General features: G+C 38.7%; 1 protein-coding gene across 2 annotated transcripts in view; it reads left to right on the forward strand.

Moving 5' to 3' along the window:
• LOC149210280 (SAND family protein) overlaps positions 1 to 19,691 on the forward strand; it is a 213,747-nt gene extending 194,056 nt beyond the window's left edge. For both annotated transcript variants that reach the window (XM_089396668.1, XM_089396669.1), the window contains exon 14: positions 19,330 to 19,691. In XM_089396668.1, coding sequence (XP_089252794.1) covers positions 19,330 to 19,425 — 96 coding nt within the window. In that variant the 3' untranslated portion in view covers positions 19,426 to 19,691. The remainder of the gene's footprint in view (positions 1 to 19,329) is intronic.
• The last annotated feature ends 542 nt before the right edge of the window (positions 19,692 to 20,233 follow it).

The following is a 20,233-nucleotide window of genomic DNA, read 5'->3' on the forward strand; positions in this document are numbered from 1 at the left end:
GTAACTTTACTTCAAGCATTTATTGGAAGAAAGAATATTAGAATAATACTATTTAGTGTTTAATGCTCATTTTTATTAGCTGTTGCTATTTTTATCATTTCAGTAGTTTCTTAGATGAAACTGGTTGTTTCTATTTTCTAATAGAAACTTGATGTTTCTATTACTGTAAATATCTCTGTATTACTTATTGAGCTACATTCTGCTCATGTAATTAATTCAATTCATTCATTGGAAATCCATATGCGTGTTTCGCACTGTTTTATGGTATCAGAGCACAGGGAATTTTTTTTTTTCGAAATAATTTTTCATAGTTTGAAAAATTCAGTACTTCATTTCGAAATTGCTCTTCTGTGGAGAATTTTTTTTTCTCTCTTCGTCAGTTTCTATTAGGGTCACTGTGCGTGTCTTCGGATCTGGGCAATTTCGTGGAAACTACGTGCCTGCAATCGATTGATTGTGGATTGCATTAAACGATTCAGCGTGATTTTCTTCGTTGGTTTTTGCATCAGCGGCAAAGAAAGTGACAGAAATTCGAGACGAAGGGCGAGGGGTCCGGCAATTCTCAGGGTACGCGTGGTCACGACAGAAACAACAAACAACATATCGATAAGAAAGCGGACGCATTGATCCTTATATCTCAGATCTGGCAGTGGCTACTGATCTGTAGCTTCCATTGGTAACGCGGATCTTGCTTCAGATCGGCAGCTATTCACAGCATTTCCGTGCGATCCACATCACAGGAAGGACAACTATTTGTTACTGTAATATAAGAATACAGTGTCCCTCGTGCATATGCGACACTCGACGCCATATTATCCCTTGAATTACACGACGTAGTGTTTAAGGGAACATCGCCACCTTCTGAAGTCTGAGCTGAGTGCGCTACACTATTCCCAAAGAAAAGATGAAGTACGCAGCAAGCAAATTGAAGTGCAGGTTGAGATCTCATTTTGTCAAACTGCAAATTCCATCATGGTTCGATCTCATCCCCGGTGCCCTGAACCGTGACCGAGAAGGCATCGCGGAAGTATTTGGAACCGCGCGCGCTTAGAAACAAATCCGGAGGTTATTGCCCGTCTTCTTGTCGGCGGTCGGAATGCTGTTGAGACAGCCATCGATAAAGGCGTAAAGAAACAACAGAATTTTTTTCTGATTTTTTTTTATATATTTCTTCTACGCAGACGTGTGAGAGTCTGCAGCGTGGTGGAGCATTTACGGCAGATAACGTAACACATATCAGGTGTGAGTATCTTCGTTTGTTGTGTTTCGGGTAGCGCTGAAAGCCTGTGGGGATTTTTGCCGAGTAAGTTATTTTAGTAAAAGATCATGCTATATATATAATTTCTTGAACCCGCTCCTCAGACCGATTTCTGGTTATATTTTCTATTACACCAGCACCTGTCAGATTTTTGTCCAAAATCAGCCGGCATCTGCATTAAAATCCGTGCCAGATTTCTTTGGTATTTTTTGTGTCTTGGGAAACGTGCAGATGGCTTCGCTAACCAATCTGATGTTGGAAGGCAGTCAGCGCTTTAATGGCACAAATTATAACATCTGGAAACAGAGAATGTTGACCATTTTTGAATATAGGCGTCTTGATCAGCTTGTTTTGGCCAAAGAGCTCCGTCCTGGTACAGCTGGTAACGATCAAGATAAGTTTGATGATCGAAATCGAGAGGCTGTTATGCTTCTCAAACTTTCTGTAACTGATGATCAATTACCGCAGATTCCTTCCGGCAAAATAGCTCCTGAAATTTGGCAACATCTTAAGGAATTGCACGAGACATCCGGCAAGAGCAGAGCCTTCTTTCTCAAAAATCAGTTGTTCTCCATCATGATGGACGAACATATGTCGTTACAGGAACATCTTAACATGATTAAAGATATTCGAGATCAACTCGAAGCCATTGGTCAGACCATGGAGGAAGAATATATGGTAGTCATTACTCTGAAAAGTCTACCGAAATCTTATGAACACTTCATAGAACACTCAACATTACCACCACAAATGTTGATTTGAAGTTTCCAGAGTTTTGCACCAAACTCCTGCAGCAAGATCGGTGGAAACAGCAGTTTAGTAGTGGTGCTTCATCAGTGTCCTCGGAAAATGATTTTGCTGCCAAATATCAGTCCTCTCAGTCCTTTCAGCAGAAAGGTTCTTCGCAGCCGTTTGATCCGGCTAGAAAGAAAAGTGTGCAGTGTAATTACTGTCACAAGTTTGGGCACATGAAGAAAGATTGCCGACAGAGGATTGCTTCTGAACAAAAGAAACAGGGAGGGCCCCATCAGACAGCAAATGTTGCAGAACATTCCGAGCAGACAGATTCTGCCTTTTATGCCTTTATGGCTAAAATGTCTTCAGATCATGTCCCGTCTTATACCTGGTACATTGACTCTCGTGCATCACGCCATTTCTCTCACAGGCGTGACTGGTTTATTGACTTCTCACCTTTCAGTGATTCTGTGGTATTTGGCGGAGGTGAAAAGTACGCAGTGGTTGGCAGAGGTACAGTTCAGATTCAGTCTGGTGGGCGCACACTCATCTTCCTGAATGTGTACTATGTTCCTGGTATGGAAATTAATCTGCTATCTATCAGCCAGATTATGAGGAACTCTCCTTAGCTTGATGTAGTGTTCAGTACGCACAAGTGCTCTATTATCGACAGGGAGACTAGTCTTACGGTTGCTGTTGGTCTCGAAGATCATGGTCTATCCAGGCTTCTTGACACTGGTGATTCTCTAGAAGTGGCTCTAGTGGCTCGTGCTTCTCCAATCAGCACTCTGTGGCATCAGCGATATGGGCATCTAAACATGCAGTATCTCTCTCAACTTTCTTGGGAGGGACTTGTGTCAGGGTTGCCTGATATTCAGACTCAGCAGTTGAGCGTATGCGGCGCCTGTCAAGCTGGTAGGCAACATCGGTCTTCATTCAAGGATGGAGAATCTTGGCGCGCATCTAAGGTACTCCAGTTAATTCATGCTGATATTTGTGGTCCGATGAATACATCTTCTATCACTGCTTGCAAATATTTTTTGCTTATTGTAGATGATTTTAGTAGAAAAATGGATGTATTTTCTAAAATATAAATCTGATGCATTTAGTACCTTTCAGAAGTTTAAAACCTTAGTTGAAAAAGAGTCTGGCTGTAATATCATGACTCTTAGGACAGATAACGGGGGGGGGGATTTTGTTCTTCTGCTTTTTCCAACTTCTGTGATACTCATGGCATCAAACACCCGTTAACTACACCCTACACTCCTCAGCAGAACAGTGTTGTCGAACACCACAACCACACGGTTGTTGAAATGGCTCGTTCCATGTTACAACACAGGAGTGTTCCGAACAAATTCTGGGCTGAAGCAGTATTTATTGCTGTTTATCTTCTTAACCGATCACCCACTCAGGCTGTTAAAGGGAAGACCCTCGAAGAGGTTTGGTCTGGCCGTAAGCCTACGATCAGTCACCTCAAAGTATTTGGCTCAGTTGCATATGTTTGGATTCCAGCTGCTAAGCGTTCTAACTTGGATTCCAAAAGCCAGAAACTCATGATGACAGGGTACAGTGATCATCACAAGGCCTATAGACTAATAGATATAGCCACTGGTCGTCTTAGCTTTAGTCGGATGTAGTATTTGATGAAGACAGAGGATTCTTTCAGTCTTCTTCTTCTGAGCAGTGTTCTGAGGATCAGCCTCACAGTGTTCTTCTTCCGGTAGGTCCACCTGATGGGAGGGATGATGCAGCATCAGTGTTTGATAATACACTATCTGAGCTTCCTCCGGAAAATAACCCTCCTCTTGCTGCACCTATTGTTCTTGAGCCTTCTCCACCTCCTCCCGATATTGGTTCCTCTACTCTTTGGCCAAAATGGTGGGCTAAAACCATTGGTGATCTCCGGGATGATGAGCTCCTTGAAGGTAGAACTTCTAGACATAAGAGCAAACAACAATCTACAGTAAATTTTGCTCTTATGGCTAACCTTCACAATGTTTTTGAGCCTCAAACCTATTCAGAGGCTAAGGGTACATCTGAGTGGGAACGGGCTATGGAAGCTGAATTCCAGAGTCTTCATAAGAATCACACGTGGACCCTTTCTGATCTTCCTGCAGGGAAAAAGCCCATCAGCTACAAATGGGTGTATAAAGTGAAATACAAAGCTGACGGAACCCTAGACAAGTATAAAGCTCGTCTTGTGGCTCGAGGGTTCTCACAGAAGGAAGGCATCGACTATGAGGAGACCTTTGCTCCTACATCCAAGATGAGTACCGTACGGCTTGTCCTTGCTCTAGCAGCTCAGTTCAATTGGAAAGTTCATCAGATGGATGTAAAGAGTGCTTTCCTAAATGGTGACTTACAGGAAGAAGTCTACATGATGCAGCCTCCAGGATTCAAGATTGTCAGTCAAGAACAAAAAGTGTGTAGATTAGCTAAAGCACTCTATGGATTGAAACAAGCTCCTTGGGCTTGGTACATGAAAATTTATCAGTACCTGACAGATCATGGCTTTCAGCGGAGCCCATCTGATGCAAACCTGTATATCAAGCATACTGGTGATGATATTTTGTTTGTAGTTGTCTATGTGGATGACCTTATCATTACTGGCAGCTCTGCACATTTGATCCATGGGATCAAACAAGACTTATGCAGCACCTTTGATATGACAGACTTGGGACTTCTTCATTACTGTCTGGGGGTTGAAGTCTGGCAGACTGAGAACAACATCTTTCTCTCTCAGTCCAAGTATGCAAAAAATCTTGTGGACAGGTTCAGAATGCAGGATTGCAAACCGGCCACGACTCCTATGGAACCAGGACTCAAACTTTCAACTCAGTCATCCTCCCCCCTTGTGGATGAAACTTTATTCAGGCAATTAGTAGGCAGCCTCATCTACCTTACTGCCACTAGACCTGACATCAGTTTTGCAGTGAGCTACATTTCCCGCTTCATGTTAGCTCCTAAGGCTGATCATTGGATAGTAGCAAAGCGTGTGCTACGATATGTGCGTGGCACTCCTGATTATGGACTCCTATACACTCGAAGTTCCGATCCTATACTCAATGGTTACACAGATTCTGACTGGGCCGGTTCAGTTGATGACCGAAAATCTACAGCTGGGTATGTGTTTAGTCTAGGGTCCAGTGTTGTCACTTGGACTAGTAAGAAGCAGCAGGCAGTGGCTCTCTCCTCAACAAAAGCAGAGTATCGCGGAGTAGTTAAGGCATCTTGTGAGGCAGTTTGGCTTCGACGTATGCTTGCGGATATGCATGTTTCCCAGACAGGTCCTACTCCCTTGTTTTGTGATAATCAGGGAGTGCTCAAACTTGCCAAGAATCCAGTCTTTCATGAACGAACAAAGCATGTGGAAACCCATTGCCACTACATTCGCCATCTTGTTGAAAACGGATCTGTTCAATTGCGATATGTTCCCACAATGGAGCAGCCCGCAGACATCTTCACCAAGCCTCTTGGTCCTGATAAATTTGTAAAATTCAGAGGGTCTATTGGCATTGTAAATAGATTGAGCATTAAGGGAGGGTATTAGAATAATACTATTTAGTGTTTAATGCTCATTCTTATTAGCTGTTGCTATTTTTATCATTTTAGTAGTTTCTTAGATGAAACTGGTTGTTTCTATTTTCTAATAGAAACTTGATGTTTCTATTACTGTAATATCTCTGTATTACTTATTGAGCTACATTTTGCTCATGTAATTAATTCAATTCATTCATTGGAAATCCATATGCATGTTTCGCACTGTTTTAAAGAAGCTACTCCATTCCAGGATCTATGGTCACTATGCAAGATTGAAGAATCTAAACTAAAGGCCAAATCTGATGTGGGAGCAGGTGAGCAAAATCAAGCTTATGCTACAATGACAAGAAGAAAAGGAAATTTCGGAAAGTCTAGTTCTCGGAAAAAGAAAAGGGACATGGCCAAGATTCAATGCTATGGGACATGGGCACTACAAAAGAGATTGTCCTAAGATCAAGAAGGACAATACCAAAAGATGAAGAGAAGAAGCCCATATCACCGAAGAAGTGGAGGACGCTGAAAAGAAGAAGTCCAAGAAAGAGGAGGTAAGAGATCTCTATTATGATTGAGATAGTCTTCCTCACCTAAATTCTTTTCAAGTTCCTAAGTCTTATGTTGTAAGATATGGCTATCATGGTTCAATAAGAAGAATTGATGGGATGCATCATGGCATCATAGAAGCATTGAAAGCAAGAGCTCGTAACATCATCATAGAGAGGTATGAAAGCTGGTTGAAATTGGAATCTATGGCAGTCAACTATGGAAAGATATAGCTCTTGGGAACCTCACTGGAAATATAAGTGGCACTTATGGAAAGGAAAAAGGTCATCCAGGTCAAAGCTCATCATATATCAGTCAAAAGGAAACATATGCTAGGTGGGGATACTCTAGATCCTCAAGATTCTCTAATGGAATCTTCATCGAAAGGTTCACCGATCAAGAGGGGAAGCAAGTGTTTCATCAAGAATTCCAAACTTGTGGAATTCATGGGATGATGGTATGATGACATAAATGGTGAAGCAGATCAAGGGATTGAAGCTCTCTTCAATCAAGGAAGCTACTGAAGAAAGTCTCGATGACATAAAAGAAATGAGTTATGTATCCTTACATTCGATATTTTAGAGTAATGTCATATGGTTGCAGGTAACATGGATCAATGCTCTATCTTGAGAGCATAATCAAAAGAAAGGATCTCCTCCTTCGAAGGGATGCAAAAATGCATGGGTCACACATTCACTAGATGAAATCAACATAATATGTCCTCATATGTAATATGAGGTGGTTGACATTAATTGGAGGAATTCTGATTGGAAATTCCTGGGAATAAAATGTGTGAGAAAAGGAAGGAAGAGATTGTGGGATATGCAACCATGGAAAAGGTAATCAACATCCAAAGACCAAGAAGATTTGACTAGGATATCTCCATGAAAGATATGAAGACTCTGGTGGAGTCAGAAAAAGGAAGAGACCCTTGACAATATATATGTATGCAGGATGCTGATCCAAATTAGAAGATGTCATGATAAAAGACCATCACAAAGATAACTTTAATTTTTAATGTTCATTCCTTTATTTTTGAACAAATATCGAGATGGGCTTATGCAGGGCTGCTGAGGGAAGACTTATGGATGTCTTCCACCACTAATGCCCATGTAGGAGGATGAAAGATCCTTAAGGAAACATGGCATGACAGAAGGCCAAATATGAACTGATGGATCACTTTTCAATGATGACATGACTAATTCATGGATAATTGTGATGGATGGTCTGTGCCCTATGTAGAAGTCCCAAACATTAAGACTCCTGAATAACGAAAAGAAGTTCATGACATCGTGAGGAGGAGTTATTTAGGCAATTGGTTGTCCCAGCATCTCCACCTGAGGGGCTGTTGTAGGTCCCTAATTAAGAGGGACCCTGGAAACAAGTTTCTTACTTGGAAGAAACTTGGAAGCAAAATTTCTAAGCCAAGAGGGAGCTTAGGAACATTCCTTCCGTAGGAATGAGTACATTCCTTTATTGGAATAGATATGTCCTCCATAATTAAGAGGTAGAGATAGACACATCATTTTGTCTTCACTTGGGAAGACAGAATGGAGGATTGGGTAAACATTTGGCTTCTGATGCTCTTTGAGTTAGGGCATCCAATTTAAGAGTAGTCATAGAGGACCAATATTCTCTGAGGATTGGGAATCCAAGATAAGAATAGTCCTGGTGGAACACACCCTGAGAACACAGGTGGAGTATGATTCGACAGAGACAATGATGAGTGTCTATACATCATCGATGTTGCCAACATTAAGCTCAGATCTCGTAGAGAGATAGAGTTGTTAGTCAAGGCCTTGCTATGTTACGATGCTGGTTGATATGATGCTAAATAGATGGGTTACCAATTTGACTCTTCTTATGAGAAATTCATCAGATTGAGAATGACCAAGTACCATTATGAATACCTCCCTAGTTAAGAGGGAGTGTTGAAAAGTGTAACTAGGTTTGGTTTTCATAATGACATGTATAATTGTGATTTTATGTAATTGATGAAAAGAAGAAAAACATAGTTATTATTGTAATGCTTGTCTCATGGGTTTCATGAGCAAGGAGTTTTATTTTTAGTAATGGCTCCCATTGTGAGCCTTAGGTTTTGTCATCTAGTCATAAAAGTCAAATTGATTCAATGTCATGTATGAAGGACCCTTCTTGGGCATGCTACATTTTGTATGAGTCATTAAATAAAGCATGAAAGCCCTCCAAGACAAGCACAAGACCTCTCCTACAAGTTAACTTCAAGAAGGATAATCATATCTTCACCAAAGGACACGTCGACTCACCTACATGTCATGTGGGCTAATTAGCATGGGAAACAACTATAAATGGGGCAACTCAACCTTATTTCAGAGAGACAATTTCGGTGATGAATTTTAGTTAAGATCTGAAATAGGAGTGCGAAGTTCACAAGAAGGCAACCTACTAACCAACGAGTAAGGGAAGAGGAAGATTGAGCTTATTTGGGACTACTTCTTGTTTAAACACCTTCACACGTGTGGCATAAACTAGGGTTTTTGCAGTGGGTACATCTGCTATAGTAAAGGATGAGAAAAGGGTCTCAAAGTCAATCATCTTGCTAGCCGAGTTCATCTAGAGAAGCCTCCAAGTATAGAGAAAAAGGAAACACCTCTAATTTTGTTCCTACTCCTCACACGTGTGGAATCACAACAGTATGAATTGCAGATCTATGGAAAAGAGGCTGAAGTTTCAGGGTAGCCAAGAAGTGCAGAAGAAAGAAGAAGTTTGGACTAGTATTGACTTGGTCAAGAAGAAAGCAGAAAAAGAAGGAAGGATCTTATGTATTGGTCTTGGAGTGGAAATAGTTCAAGGGTCTTGGTCTTGGTATTCATTAATTGGAGTCTCTATAAGAAGAAGAATTTGTTCGAGTTTTCCTCTTGAATGGGAGGAGTTTTGGCCTTAGCTGATAGCCTATATTCTGTGTCTCTTGTCTCTTTATGGTTTATGCATTGGTAGCTGTTTGATGAAGAATAAAACTATAATAACATAAGTAAAAGAAGATCCTAATCTAAGAAGTAAAAATCATTCACAATTAGTTATCTAACGAAGAGAAATCACCTAATCTCGATGCCCTAGATTTCTCAACATCTCCTAGCTAAAGCCAAGGGGGGTGGACCCTCAAGATGGATTCTAAAGGAAGGTTTGTTAAGGTAACAAATTCTAGGAGATAGTTAGTACATTAGAACATTCACCATTCAACAACTTGGAAGATAACTTGAAAGCAAATAAATGATAAGCAAGTTTCAAATAACCATGGGCATATAAATATTAACAATGTAGATCAAACAAATGATTTCAACAAGATAAATCTTGCAATAAAATTGCATGTGAGTTATACCAGTGGCAATATGCTTGCAAGAAATAATATGCTCAAAGTGAAATCACAATACTTGCATGTAAGATATGTCTTTCAAGATACAATGAATTGCTAGAATGAGAAAACTGCCAAACAAAGTTAGTACAAGGGATTTGATCAACAAGATGAAAGATATAACTTTCAAGAAAGGAAAACTTGTACTTAAAATGAAATGCTCAAATAAATATAATAACATCAAGTAGCCATGAGCAAAAACGTAGATAACTTAGTATTTCAAGTAAGATAGGATGCCCACAAATCAAGTTGATGTAAAATGAGATGATGCAAGTCTAGACTATGTGAGATGCAAGTTATCTTGGTTAATTTTAACTAGATGCCTAGTCTAGGATGAGAAATTTCCCTTTCAAATTCTTACAACAAGGTAAAGATTGGGGTGAGTTGCAAGGAAGATGGGCTGAGGAGGCACTAGTCCTTCGTTAACTATACTCTTCCAAAGATCCTTGCGATCCACATGCATTCGTTCCTTCAAGGGCTTGGCCACAAGAGAACTGTGAGGTCATGCGTTTTAATCTTATTTCGTACCAAGTGAAAGAAAAATCAGAAAAGAAATTGTCCTAAAATGTCTATTCATCCAAACTTATGCTTGGAGGTAGATTTTTTAAATGCAAATTCTAATTCTAATGTGCAAATGCCTAAATGGTTAATGCAATTTGTTTCAAATAAGAGAATGGTAACAAGATGCTCCAAAATATCAAGTGAACAATATGATCAATATGATACTTCGAGCACAAATAGACATATAAAAGGAAATAATGAAGCATGTACCAATAAGCATGTGAAACAAATGCCAACTAAAGAAATTAGATCAAAGAACAACTCAAGTTTTCCAATGAAATGAAAGCGCTATGCCTTGCTTGTAGCATGTTGTAGCTTAAACAAATGAATTACACAATACAAGGTACAAATAAAATAGATTGGCAAGTTTGATTGCAAAATAGGAAAATGTGAGTGTTATGTGTTTGAAGTTATGAGTTAACCATGCATAGCTAGGTTAGATTAGCAAATAAAATAATGCATGCAAGTAAATTAGTTGAGGAAATTTAGAAAATAGACTAAAGAAAGTTAACCACCCAAGAAGATTTTCTCTCTCTAAATGAGGAGGTGGGATACCATGGGAAAACTTGTCAAGCTCCTTCAAGAAAAAAACAGCTCTTTATTAACTTGTTATAAAGAAGTGAAACCTTCAAAAAGCGTCAAATAAACTCAAGGCGGGTCTTTACAGTAGCTGCTGCACTTAAACATTAGATCTCCTCCTTGAAAAACAAAACTAATAGCCTATGAAGTACAAGGAGAAAGGCTCTCAAATCTGAAAAGTTGAAGGATTTGTTGCATCCAAAAATCAGCCTCCCGAAGAGATAAAGGTCTGTGCAAGAGGAGAGAGGCTAGGCCTCTTTAGTCCACGACCTTGTTAAAAGAGAAAGGGTGCCTCAAATGAGCTCTCGGTCAAGACCAAAAGGCCATTTTTCCAATGCTCTCGGCCTAGTAGATTCAACTTCCTAATAGCGCTAAGGTCCTGCAAGAAAAGGTAAGTGGTTTTAACCCGTTCGCTCCCTCAAGCCTGCCAACAGAAAGGGCGAGAAAAATCCTCAAAATAAATTTGATCTTTTTGCAAAACAACCCTCAGAGTTAGTGGAAAATGCATTAGAAAAGGAAATGAATATCTACAAGCAATATACAAAGGCTAAACCAAGGAATGCAAGTAGGACTCTCCTCCTTGTCTAGCTATCGACATGCTCTTAATAACAAATAAAATCAATATAAGCATATGTGTTTAAGATAAATCATTTAAATGAAGTAGACTTGACTGTTGAAGAATCAAGGGAAATTAGCTGTAGTGTGATTCTTCTTGACTTGATAACAATTTGTGGAGTCTTTTTACTTTTTCTTGTTAGCTTAATCTTCTTCTTCTTCTTATTAATGCATGTGTGTGTACTTCATCAAACTGTTACCAAAAAACATAAGAACAAGAACACAAAATGTTGGCTCTTTTCCAGGGCCAAAACCTCTCTTCTCTTGAGTGGAAAACCCTTCGGTAAATTTCTCTTATTGAAGCTTTTATTGATCAATGCTAAACCCTAGACCCTTGACTAGAATGTCCTCCAAGCACAAGTCAAGTCCTTTCTCCTTTCTGCACTTTGTTCCCCGACAATTCGTCCTCCTCCTTTTGGCACTTCAATCTTCTTTTAATTGTTGGTAGACCTTGTTAATAAGATCACTAGAGAGGGCCGATATAGGACAATACTCTTTTTTCTTATTCTTAACAACATTGGATTCATCATACCTGGAGTTCCTTGATTTCTTGGAGGGTCGACCATTTCCTTGATGTCCCGCATTCCTTTTTCCTTTGCCATTGGACCTGCCATTCCTTTGATCGTTGTTGTTGAAGTTGCCCCTGGAGTTGTTATGATAGTCATCATCTCGAGGTGTATCCCTTCTATTAGGACACTCCCTTGCATAGTGGCCAAACTTATTGCAAACAAAGCATCTTCCCTTCCTTCCATTTTTGAATCCTGGTCTTCCTTGACTTTGCTTCTTTGACCCTGCATTGTTCTTCCTCTGAGCATGAGCGGAGAATGCAGTGGGGTTGCTTTTATTAGAAGACATTTCTTGCTCCACTATTCTTATTTCTTCTTGAATGCATCTCGACATCAATTCTTGAAACCTTAGAATACATACCACTCAGGTGGGAGTCCTCCAAGGGTGGTGAGAGTGAGTTCCCTATCAGTAATGATTTCTCCAATCGAGAATATATCATTCTTGATCTCAGTAATCCTCAAGAAATAGGATTGAATGTCCTCGTGCTTGCCCTTCTTAATATCCTTCAACTTATTCTTGAGAAAGAGAATTTGATTAGCATTAGTAACCTTGAACATGCCAACCAACCTGTCGTATATCTCCTTAGAGGTCTTAAATTCAGAGATATAGGCCACCAGATGCTTGTCAATGGAATCCCTGATAATCTTCTTCACTTTGACTTTAGCCTTATTGTACTTGGTCTTCGCAGCAGCCGATGCATTTGAAGGAGGCTCAGGGATTTTACCTTGCGCATAATCCATCACTTCCTTCTCTTCCAAGGTCAAATCAAAGAGACATTTTCCATCCATGATAGTCAGATTTGTGATGGAGCTTGTCTTCAGCTGGGAAGTAGGATGAGGAATCCATAGAGTCTTTTGTCCTTGTTCAACTGTCTTTGGTGATTGCTCTTTCACTCTTGCTTGGGCTTTGTCTTCACCTTAGCTCTGATACCAAGTTAATTTTAGGCAACAATGGTATGTGTTATGCTTTAGAGCAATTATACTTCAATTTCTTTATGAGCCCAATATCAATTTCAGTTTAGCAATCACATAAACATGAATAGTAGAAGACAAGCCAAGACAAGAGGACACAGGATGTGGCACTAGCCAGGGACAAACCCTAATGTGGGGAAACCCTTTATCAAATCTTATTTTAGTCTTCAATAGTTCAGTAGAGAGAGATAGTACAATTTACAAATTTTGATAATTTATAACCGCAGCAAAAGAGCCCTAACCAGAAAAGTCAACGCTGGTCAATAGGGAATATTTGACCCTCAGAGATTCGGTCAACTTCATTCAACTTTGGCCTCCAAATAGCAAGATGAAACAACCCTCAAAATAGTCGAATTTTGCCTAGTCAAAGTCTGGTCAAATAGTCAACTTGCGGTCAACCCTAACCACAATCAGCACTAGTCAAACCAATGTTGCAGGAAGCGGTCCCCCCCGGTTCTAAGGCGCGACGCGCGTCCTGTGCGGATTCGTACAGAAAGCATCCTCGGAAGCGTGCTTCCGCCTGTTTTGGACGCTTCTTGGAAATTTCCGAAGCTTGCCTCCGAAGCGCGCTTCGGAGGGCGAAGCGTACGCTTTCGTACGATTCCGGAAAAGCGCCACGCGAAGGGAAGAAATGCAATTTTTTTTTTTTTTGGTTAAATTTTGGCTGACTTGGCATAAAGGGGGTGGGTCTACCTTGGGTTAGGGTGAGGAATGAAGGGAATAAAGCCCCCATTCATTCCTCATTTGCTCACTTTGAGTTTATGAGAGTTGGAGAAGAGAAGAGAGGAGAGGAGAAGAGAAGAAAGGAAAGGAGAGGATAAGAGAGGAGAAGAGAGGAGAGCTTGGAGGAGTGAATGAGGAGGAGCTAGGAGGAGGAGGAGCTTGGAGCAAGAGCTTGGAAGAATTCATCTACAAGAGCTAAAGAGGTAAGTTAAAACCCCGAACTCCCTTATTTTTTTGACATTTTTTTTGTATTTTTCTCCTCCCTCTCCTACTATTTCCCATTGTTTCTACTTTCTCCTTTACTTGCAGGTTGTCCACCACCTATATCCATATTCCAAGATGGTGTTCTTTTGGCTTCTATGTATCATTCCACTCTTGGTTTTAATGATGGCAAGGGTGGGTCCACCTTGGGTTAGGGTGAGGTTAGGGTGAGGAATGAAGGGAATAAAGCCCCCATTCATTCCTCATTAGCTCACTTTGAGTTTATGAGAGTTGGAGAAGAGAAGAGAGGAGAGGAGAAGAGAAGAGAGGAAAGGAGAGGAGAAGAGAGGAGAGCTTGGAGGAGTGAAGGAGGAGGAGCTTGGAGCAAGAGCTTGGAGGACTTCATCTACAAGAGCTAAAGAGGTAAGTTCAAACCCCAAACTCCCTTATTTTATTGACATTTTTTTGTATTTTTCTCCTCCCTCTCCTACTCTTTCCCATTGTTTCTACTTGCTCCTTTACTTGCAGGTTGTCCACCACCTATATCCATATTTCAAGATGGTGTTCTTTTGGCTTCTATGTATCATTCCACTCTTGGTTTTAATGATGGCAAGGGGGAGTAAGAATAGAAGGGAAGAAGCACAAGAGGACAGTGGTCCCAATATGAGTGACCCAATGTATGATGAGGAGGAAGGGTTTGAAGAGGAAGGGGATGAACCTGAAGGGGAAACTTAAACACTAGATGGGAAAGCTGCATTAACACCCTTGTGGAACTATGTGACCAAACTTGATGGGGGAAAGGGTGGTGGAACTTACAAATTTGTGTGCCCTCATGGTTGTCATGGAGGAAAACCATATTGTGGTTCATATACCCGTGTGAGGAGGTATCTTTGTGGGGTGCTAGACAGTGATGATAAAAAGGGTCCTGTGGGGGTAATAATTTGCCCAAACATTTCATCTGAACAAAGAAGAAAATACATCCAAATAGAGGAGGTTGCACAACAAAAAAATAAGAAACAAAAAACTCATTCTGAATCAAGTGCAACCTCTAAATTTGGTAGCTCATCTCCTCATGGTACTTCTGCAAGTTCTGGAGGTAGAAGAACAATAGGGGATTTCTTTAATGTTGCTGGGAGGGATGATGTGGATGGAAAGATAGTCCGTTTTCTTTGTGCTTGCGGTGTACCATTCAATGTGCTTCGCTCTCCCTATTGGCATGAAATGGTAAAGGCCATCAATGAAGCCCCAAAAGGATACAAGGCCCCCAATTAAGTGCTTAGGTTTTATAATCACTGGCATTGGGTTTTTGTGCTTAACATCTATTGAGATTGGTCGTCATTTAATTAACTCTAATCGTGGTTTAATTACTTGAATTATTGAATATTTATTGCATATTATTTTTTTTTGAGAAATTTTCAAGTAACTGTTAAGTACTCTTTCATGGAATTATGGTAAATTTTATATCTTTTGTTTCCTAAATTGAGTATTTTTGAGCATCTACATAATTGGCATTGATATTAAAAGATAGTGAAGAATTTTTTTTTGTTCTATTTGAGCTATAATTGCATTAAAAATATTTATAGTGATAAGCTTGTGGTTTAATTGGGCATTAATTTGCGATATTTTTAGCATATCTCTGAGAAGTTTATCTTTTAGTCTAGTGAAGTGAATATTTATTTGGGCGATTAAAGGTTTTGGCTTATAGCTCAGAAATAGATCGTGGCATAAGCGCTTTCAATCCCTTATCTAGCTTCATCTTGCTGCATCTTTTAATCATCTTGTGCATTTGCATATTAGGTTAGCCTTGCATAATTAAAATTTACTTCCAAGCATAAGCTTGGTTGATAGAAAAATAGGTACCATCCATCTTTGCTTGAGAAACCTGCTTTTAATAGTACTTAAAACAGTGACCTTGCAGTCGTCAGAGCCACAACTCTCTGCAGCATCGGAGGCACAGGGTATGTTAGATTTTTAGAAGATGTATTATTAATCACACCTTAGTGTGCTTCACCTTATCTTCTCTTTGCCACTTTCTACAAAATGAGGATAAATATAGAAATGATCGAAGGGCTAAAACTTAGATAGGCATTTAAATAAAATTAACTAAGATTCCTGCACCTCACATCAATTTTGGGATCTGCATTTCATATAAGATAGTTATCCATCCAAGTAACAGTTGCTAATCAATTACTTGATACTAAATTTTCTAGCAAGATAGTGTACTCCATAAGGCACTTGTATCAATTGTTTAAATCTAATCGAATGCTATAACTCTTGCTAAATCTAAAACAAGTACTTGCTCGCTTGACTGTGTCTCTCGCACTGGTTGGTTCCCAACTAGTTCTTCTCCATTAGATTTCCGTAGGGTCCACCCCCTTTAGTCTACTGTTGGGAGACAACTGAAATGGAGAGATTGAGGATTAGAGTGACAACCCCCGATTTGAGCTGTTGTCATGGTGCCTAGACATTCTGTGCGACAACACTATCATCATTGATGCTTATCAATTTGGATCCTTTCTTCTATGAATTTTTCAACTTGAGATTATGCTGTTGAGTCATTTTGAATATCTCTCTAGTTAAGAGGGAGTGTTGAAGTTGTAACTAGAGCCAATCTTCATAATATAAAATTATCATTGATGTATTTATTATATTTATTTATATTTTGTTAAAGCATGTTTTTCATGCTTAGAGTCAAAATAGTCAAAAATAATTTAATTTTGAGTCAAAAGAAAATTTATTTGAGTCATATCCCATTTGGACATTTGTAAGAAAAATAATTTAAATTTTATTTGTGTCATAAGCTCACAAGATGACCAAGTCGACCCTCTTTGGACAAGTCGGCATAGTGGCACCTATTTGACCCTCCTGAACAACTATATATAAGAGACAATTCGACCTCTTGGAGAGCTCATTCATTCATCACACAAACAAGTATCTTCTGCACCTGTACAACAGAGAAGAAGGCCGAAGTCAAAGGAGAGATAACGCAGTCAAAGAAAAAAGTTGAAGTTTCTATCCTATTGCAGTTCACACGTGTAAAGTTTTGTGTGGAATAAGGCTGAAAATTTGAGGTAATTGCAGGGCTATAATTCGGCCTCTACTGCAGGGCCGAAATTATGAGTTTGACCAGATTTGAAGTAGTTTGAAACTTTGACCAGCGTTGAATTTGACTATTGGACGAGGCTTGGAGGAGGGTTTGACTTGGTATCTTTGTGGCAGTTTGGTCTTGGTCTTGGATATCTCTCATTTTGATCTGATTCTACAAGAGAAGGATCGTGGGGTTTTCCCCTTATTGGTTTTGCCCTAGCCTCTGGCCCAATTTTTGGTGTCCTTTGTCTCATTTTGATCTTTATGTTTTGAACATTTGTATAATTGATTGATGAAGAAGACATAAAAAGTAATAATAAAACATGTAATATTCATAAGTAATTATCAAGAAAAAGAATCAAACATTAAACTACACTACACTTGGTTTCTCAACATAAGGGAAAGACAATCAGGACTCCATGCCTCCTACAACCATTAGCTATAGTAAGTCAACGTCAAGGAGTTTCAATGGATTTTATTACAAGTTTTCCCAAATCTAAAGGAAGGATTTCCATTATAGTAGTAGATCGATTAACAAAGTATGCCCATTTTTGTTGCCTTTTTCATTATTTTAAGGCAAGTATATTGGCAACAACATTCATGGAAACTGTCCAAAAGCTGCATGGAATCCCACAGATTATTGCAAGTGACAGAGATCCAATTTCATTGTAAATTTTTGGATTGAGTTTTTTTCTTGTTTGGGTATTTAGTTGGCTCCTAGCTCATCTTGTGATCCTTAATCTGATGGGAAATCTAGGATTGTGAATAAATGCTTAGAAGGATATCTTCGTTGCTTGGCATTTGATAAACATACACAATGAGTCAAATGTTCAAGCAGTGGAGGACCACATGAGGGCACCAAGAAGAGGTTATCATGCTATTGTAGTACAACTTGGTTATAGCACAAAATATGATGAAACAAGAAGCAGATCAACATTGAAGTGAAGGGGAATTTGAAATAGGTGATTAGGTATTTTTGAGGCTACAACCATATAAACATGTCTTTCAAGCAACAAAAGGACGAGAAATTAGCACCTAGGTATTATGGTCCCTATAAGGTGTTGTAGAGGATTAAGTATGGCTTACGAATTGGAGCTACCTCCATCTTGATGTGTACATCCAGCTTAAAGAAGGTAATCAGTGACAAGATTCCAGTACAAACTATTTTACTAGAGATTAATGGAGGAGGGAAAATCATACTAGAACCAGAAACAATTTTTGAAACAAGGATAAGCAACTATGAAATCGAGCAATTATTGAGTACCTTATCAAATGGAAGAACCTACTGGCGGAAAAGGTGACATGTGAAGATGAGTTATTCATGCATAAACAACCACAATTAGTCAAATGTTGAGGACAAGAATTGTTTGAAGTAGCAGGGCATGTTAAGCGTAAAACCTCTCATTAAGCCCTGGATATTGAGTTATTACATTTCTAGTGTTATATTATTAGGTTGGCTCGAACTTTTGATTGTACCCTTATATTATAATTTTGTCATTTGTTTCCTATATGTATACCAAGGAGAACTAGTCTTAGGATCATATCATCTTGTCTTTCGCATTGGATTCATTGTGAAAAAGGTTTCTCCATCAAAGTGGATTGTATTCATTGATCATTTTTAAGGCATTTGGATCATTACATAATACGGGGTCTTAATATCAAATGCTATTGTTTTAAATTAACAGTTTGTAAGTTGTAGCGAATATTAAGTAGATCGATTACTGTTTTTTTGTTCATTTTCTGGTCTACAATTTACTAATCTTTTTTAACATAAATAGAATGAAAACAATTTTATGTACAAATAGCAATGCTTAGAGCATTCTTCAAAGTCTCCATATTATGCTAATATTATAATATTTTTTCCATTTTGTGAAGGTAAGGAAGTCTACTTCCATTGTATCTTTTACTTGCTACTTACCTGTTGAACTCACAGATCGTTTTTCCCTGATTTTTAATCATATTTGATTAAGCCAACAAAATATCTAATCAAGCGTGATAGTTTTAGGTTTATATACTTTAAATTTTTTAGAACCATATTAAGGTCGTACAACTTTTAAAACACAAACAAGAAAAAACTCTAGAGCCTATAATTGCTTTGTAACAACCTGCAAATGGTAGGAACACCATATGACGCTTGAAAGTGACTGCTTTTTCAAGGATGTTTCCCTCTTGGAGGAATGGTTCCCAGCTTAAAATTTTTTCATGTCTGCTAAGAAAACACGTCCATATGTTAAAATATGTAAACATAAAACTTGAATGTCAATGGTTGGAGTCGATTCTATGCGAATATGGATGTGTGTTTACATTATGTACATGAGCTAAGGTGTCTGGGAACAAGAAAAACCATTTCGTTAGAATATTTAAGATTTTCATTTTAGGAATTGTAATTGTTGAAAGGATATTCCCTTGGCATTTAGGCACCAAAAACTCGAAGCGAGTATTACTTGATCGTAATGCTGCTGCCTTTTTGGAAACAAGTTTGACTATTTAATTAGCCCCAGAAGAAGTTTCTTGGTGAGTTATTTCTCCTTTCTAACTTTTCATTGTGGAATACAATGCAGAGCGTGGCTGTCGCAACTTCTAATCGTGTTTGTCAATGGATAAGAGATCTGGAGAATGAGATTTTCTTCCTTGGGGCAACCCCATTTTCATGGTGAAGATAATACATGTATCCTTAATTTCATAATGATTAGTACAAAGAGAGAAAAAAAGGTTCTGTCATTCTTTTCATTTGAAATGGTATTTTTTGTATTCATTTGTATTTGTTTCAGGGTAGAAGATATTATTACCCATTTTTATTCAGCAAACCTTTTATTGGTAAAAGAGATGGTCTGTTTAAAGGGCTGGAGTTTATTGAATTGAAGTGTATTTTATAATTTATTCTTTAATCAATCATAGTTAATATTGGAAAATTTATGCTTCATGATTATCTACTTGCAAGTAGCTACGAATCTGGAAATTTTGAAAAAAAGTACATCTACTTCTGAAATTTAATAGCAATAATTACACAAACAAGAATTCTCTAACACAATCACTTCAAACATAGGCAACTTGCGGAATAATAGCTCCGTACTTTCAGGTGATTGGACTATAAATATTCCTTGGAAAATGATAGATGCAGCGAAAAATTAAATAAATGTTATACTAACTCGCAGGCTAATGCGCAGAAGAAGTTCATTCAAAGTTCTTTTTCATATTGAGTTCGTGAGATTCTGTGCTCAATCTTCATTTATTAGGTGCACATTTTCCATGTAACTTGGAATATCTGCATGGGTTGATTCGGAGCATGTGCTAAATCAGATTTTCTTGCCAGAAAATGAAATTTTGTGTATACTAAGGAGATGGAAAACTCTACAAAAATGGATGCCTCTGATTTCACAAAGTCTACGTAGTGAGATCACTTTTAAAAGATGTTTGATGCTTGCATAGATTGTTTTACAATCAATCTATGCAATGAAACAAAAG

Source organism: Pinus tabuliformis, chromosome 1_2, assembly GCF_031772625.1.
Source record: "Pinus tabuliformis cultivar Carrire ecotype Pingquan chromosome 1_2, CPIR1, whole genome shotgun sequence".
Classification (NCBI taxonomy): Eukaryota; Viridiplantae; Streptophyta; class Pinopsida; order Pinales; family Pinaceae; genus Pinus; species Pinus tabuliformis.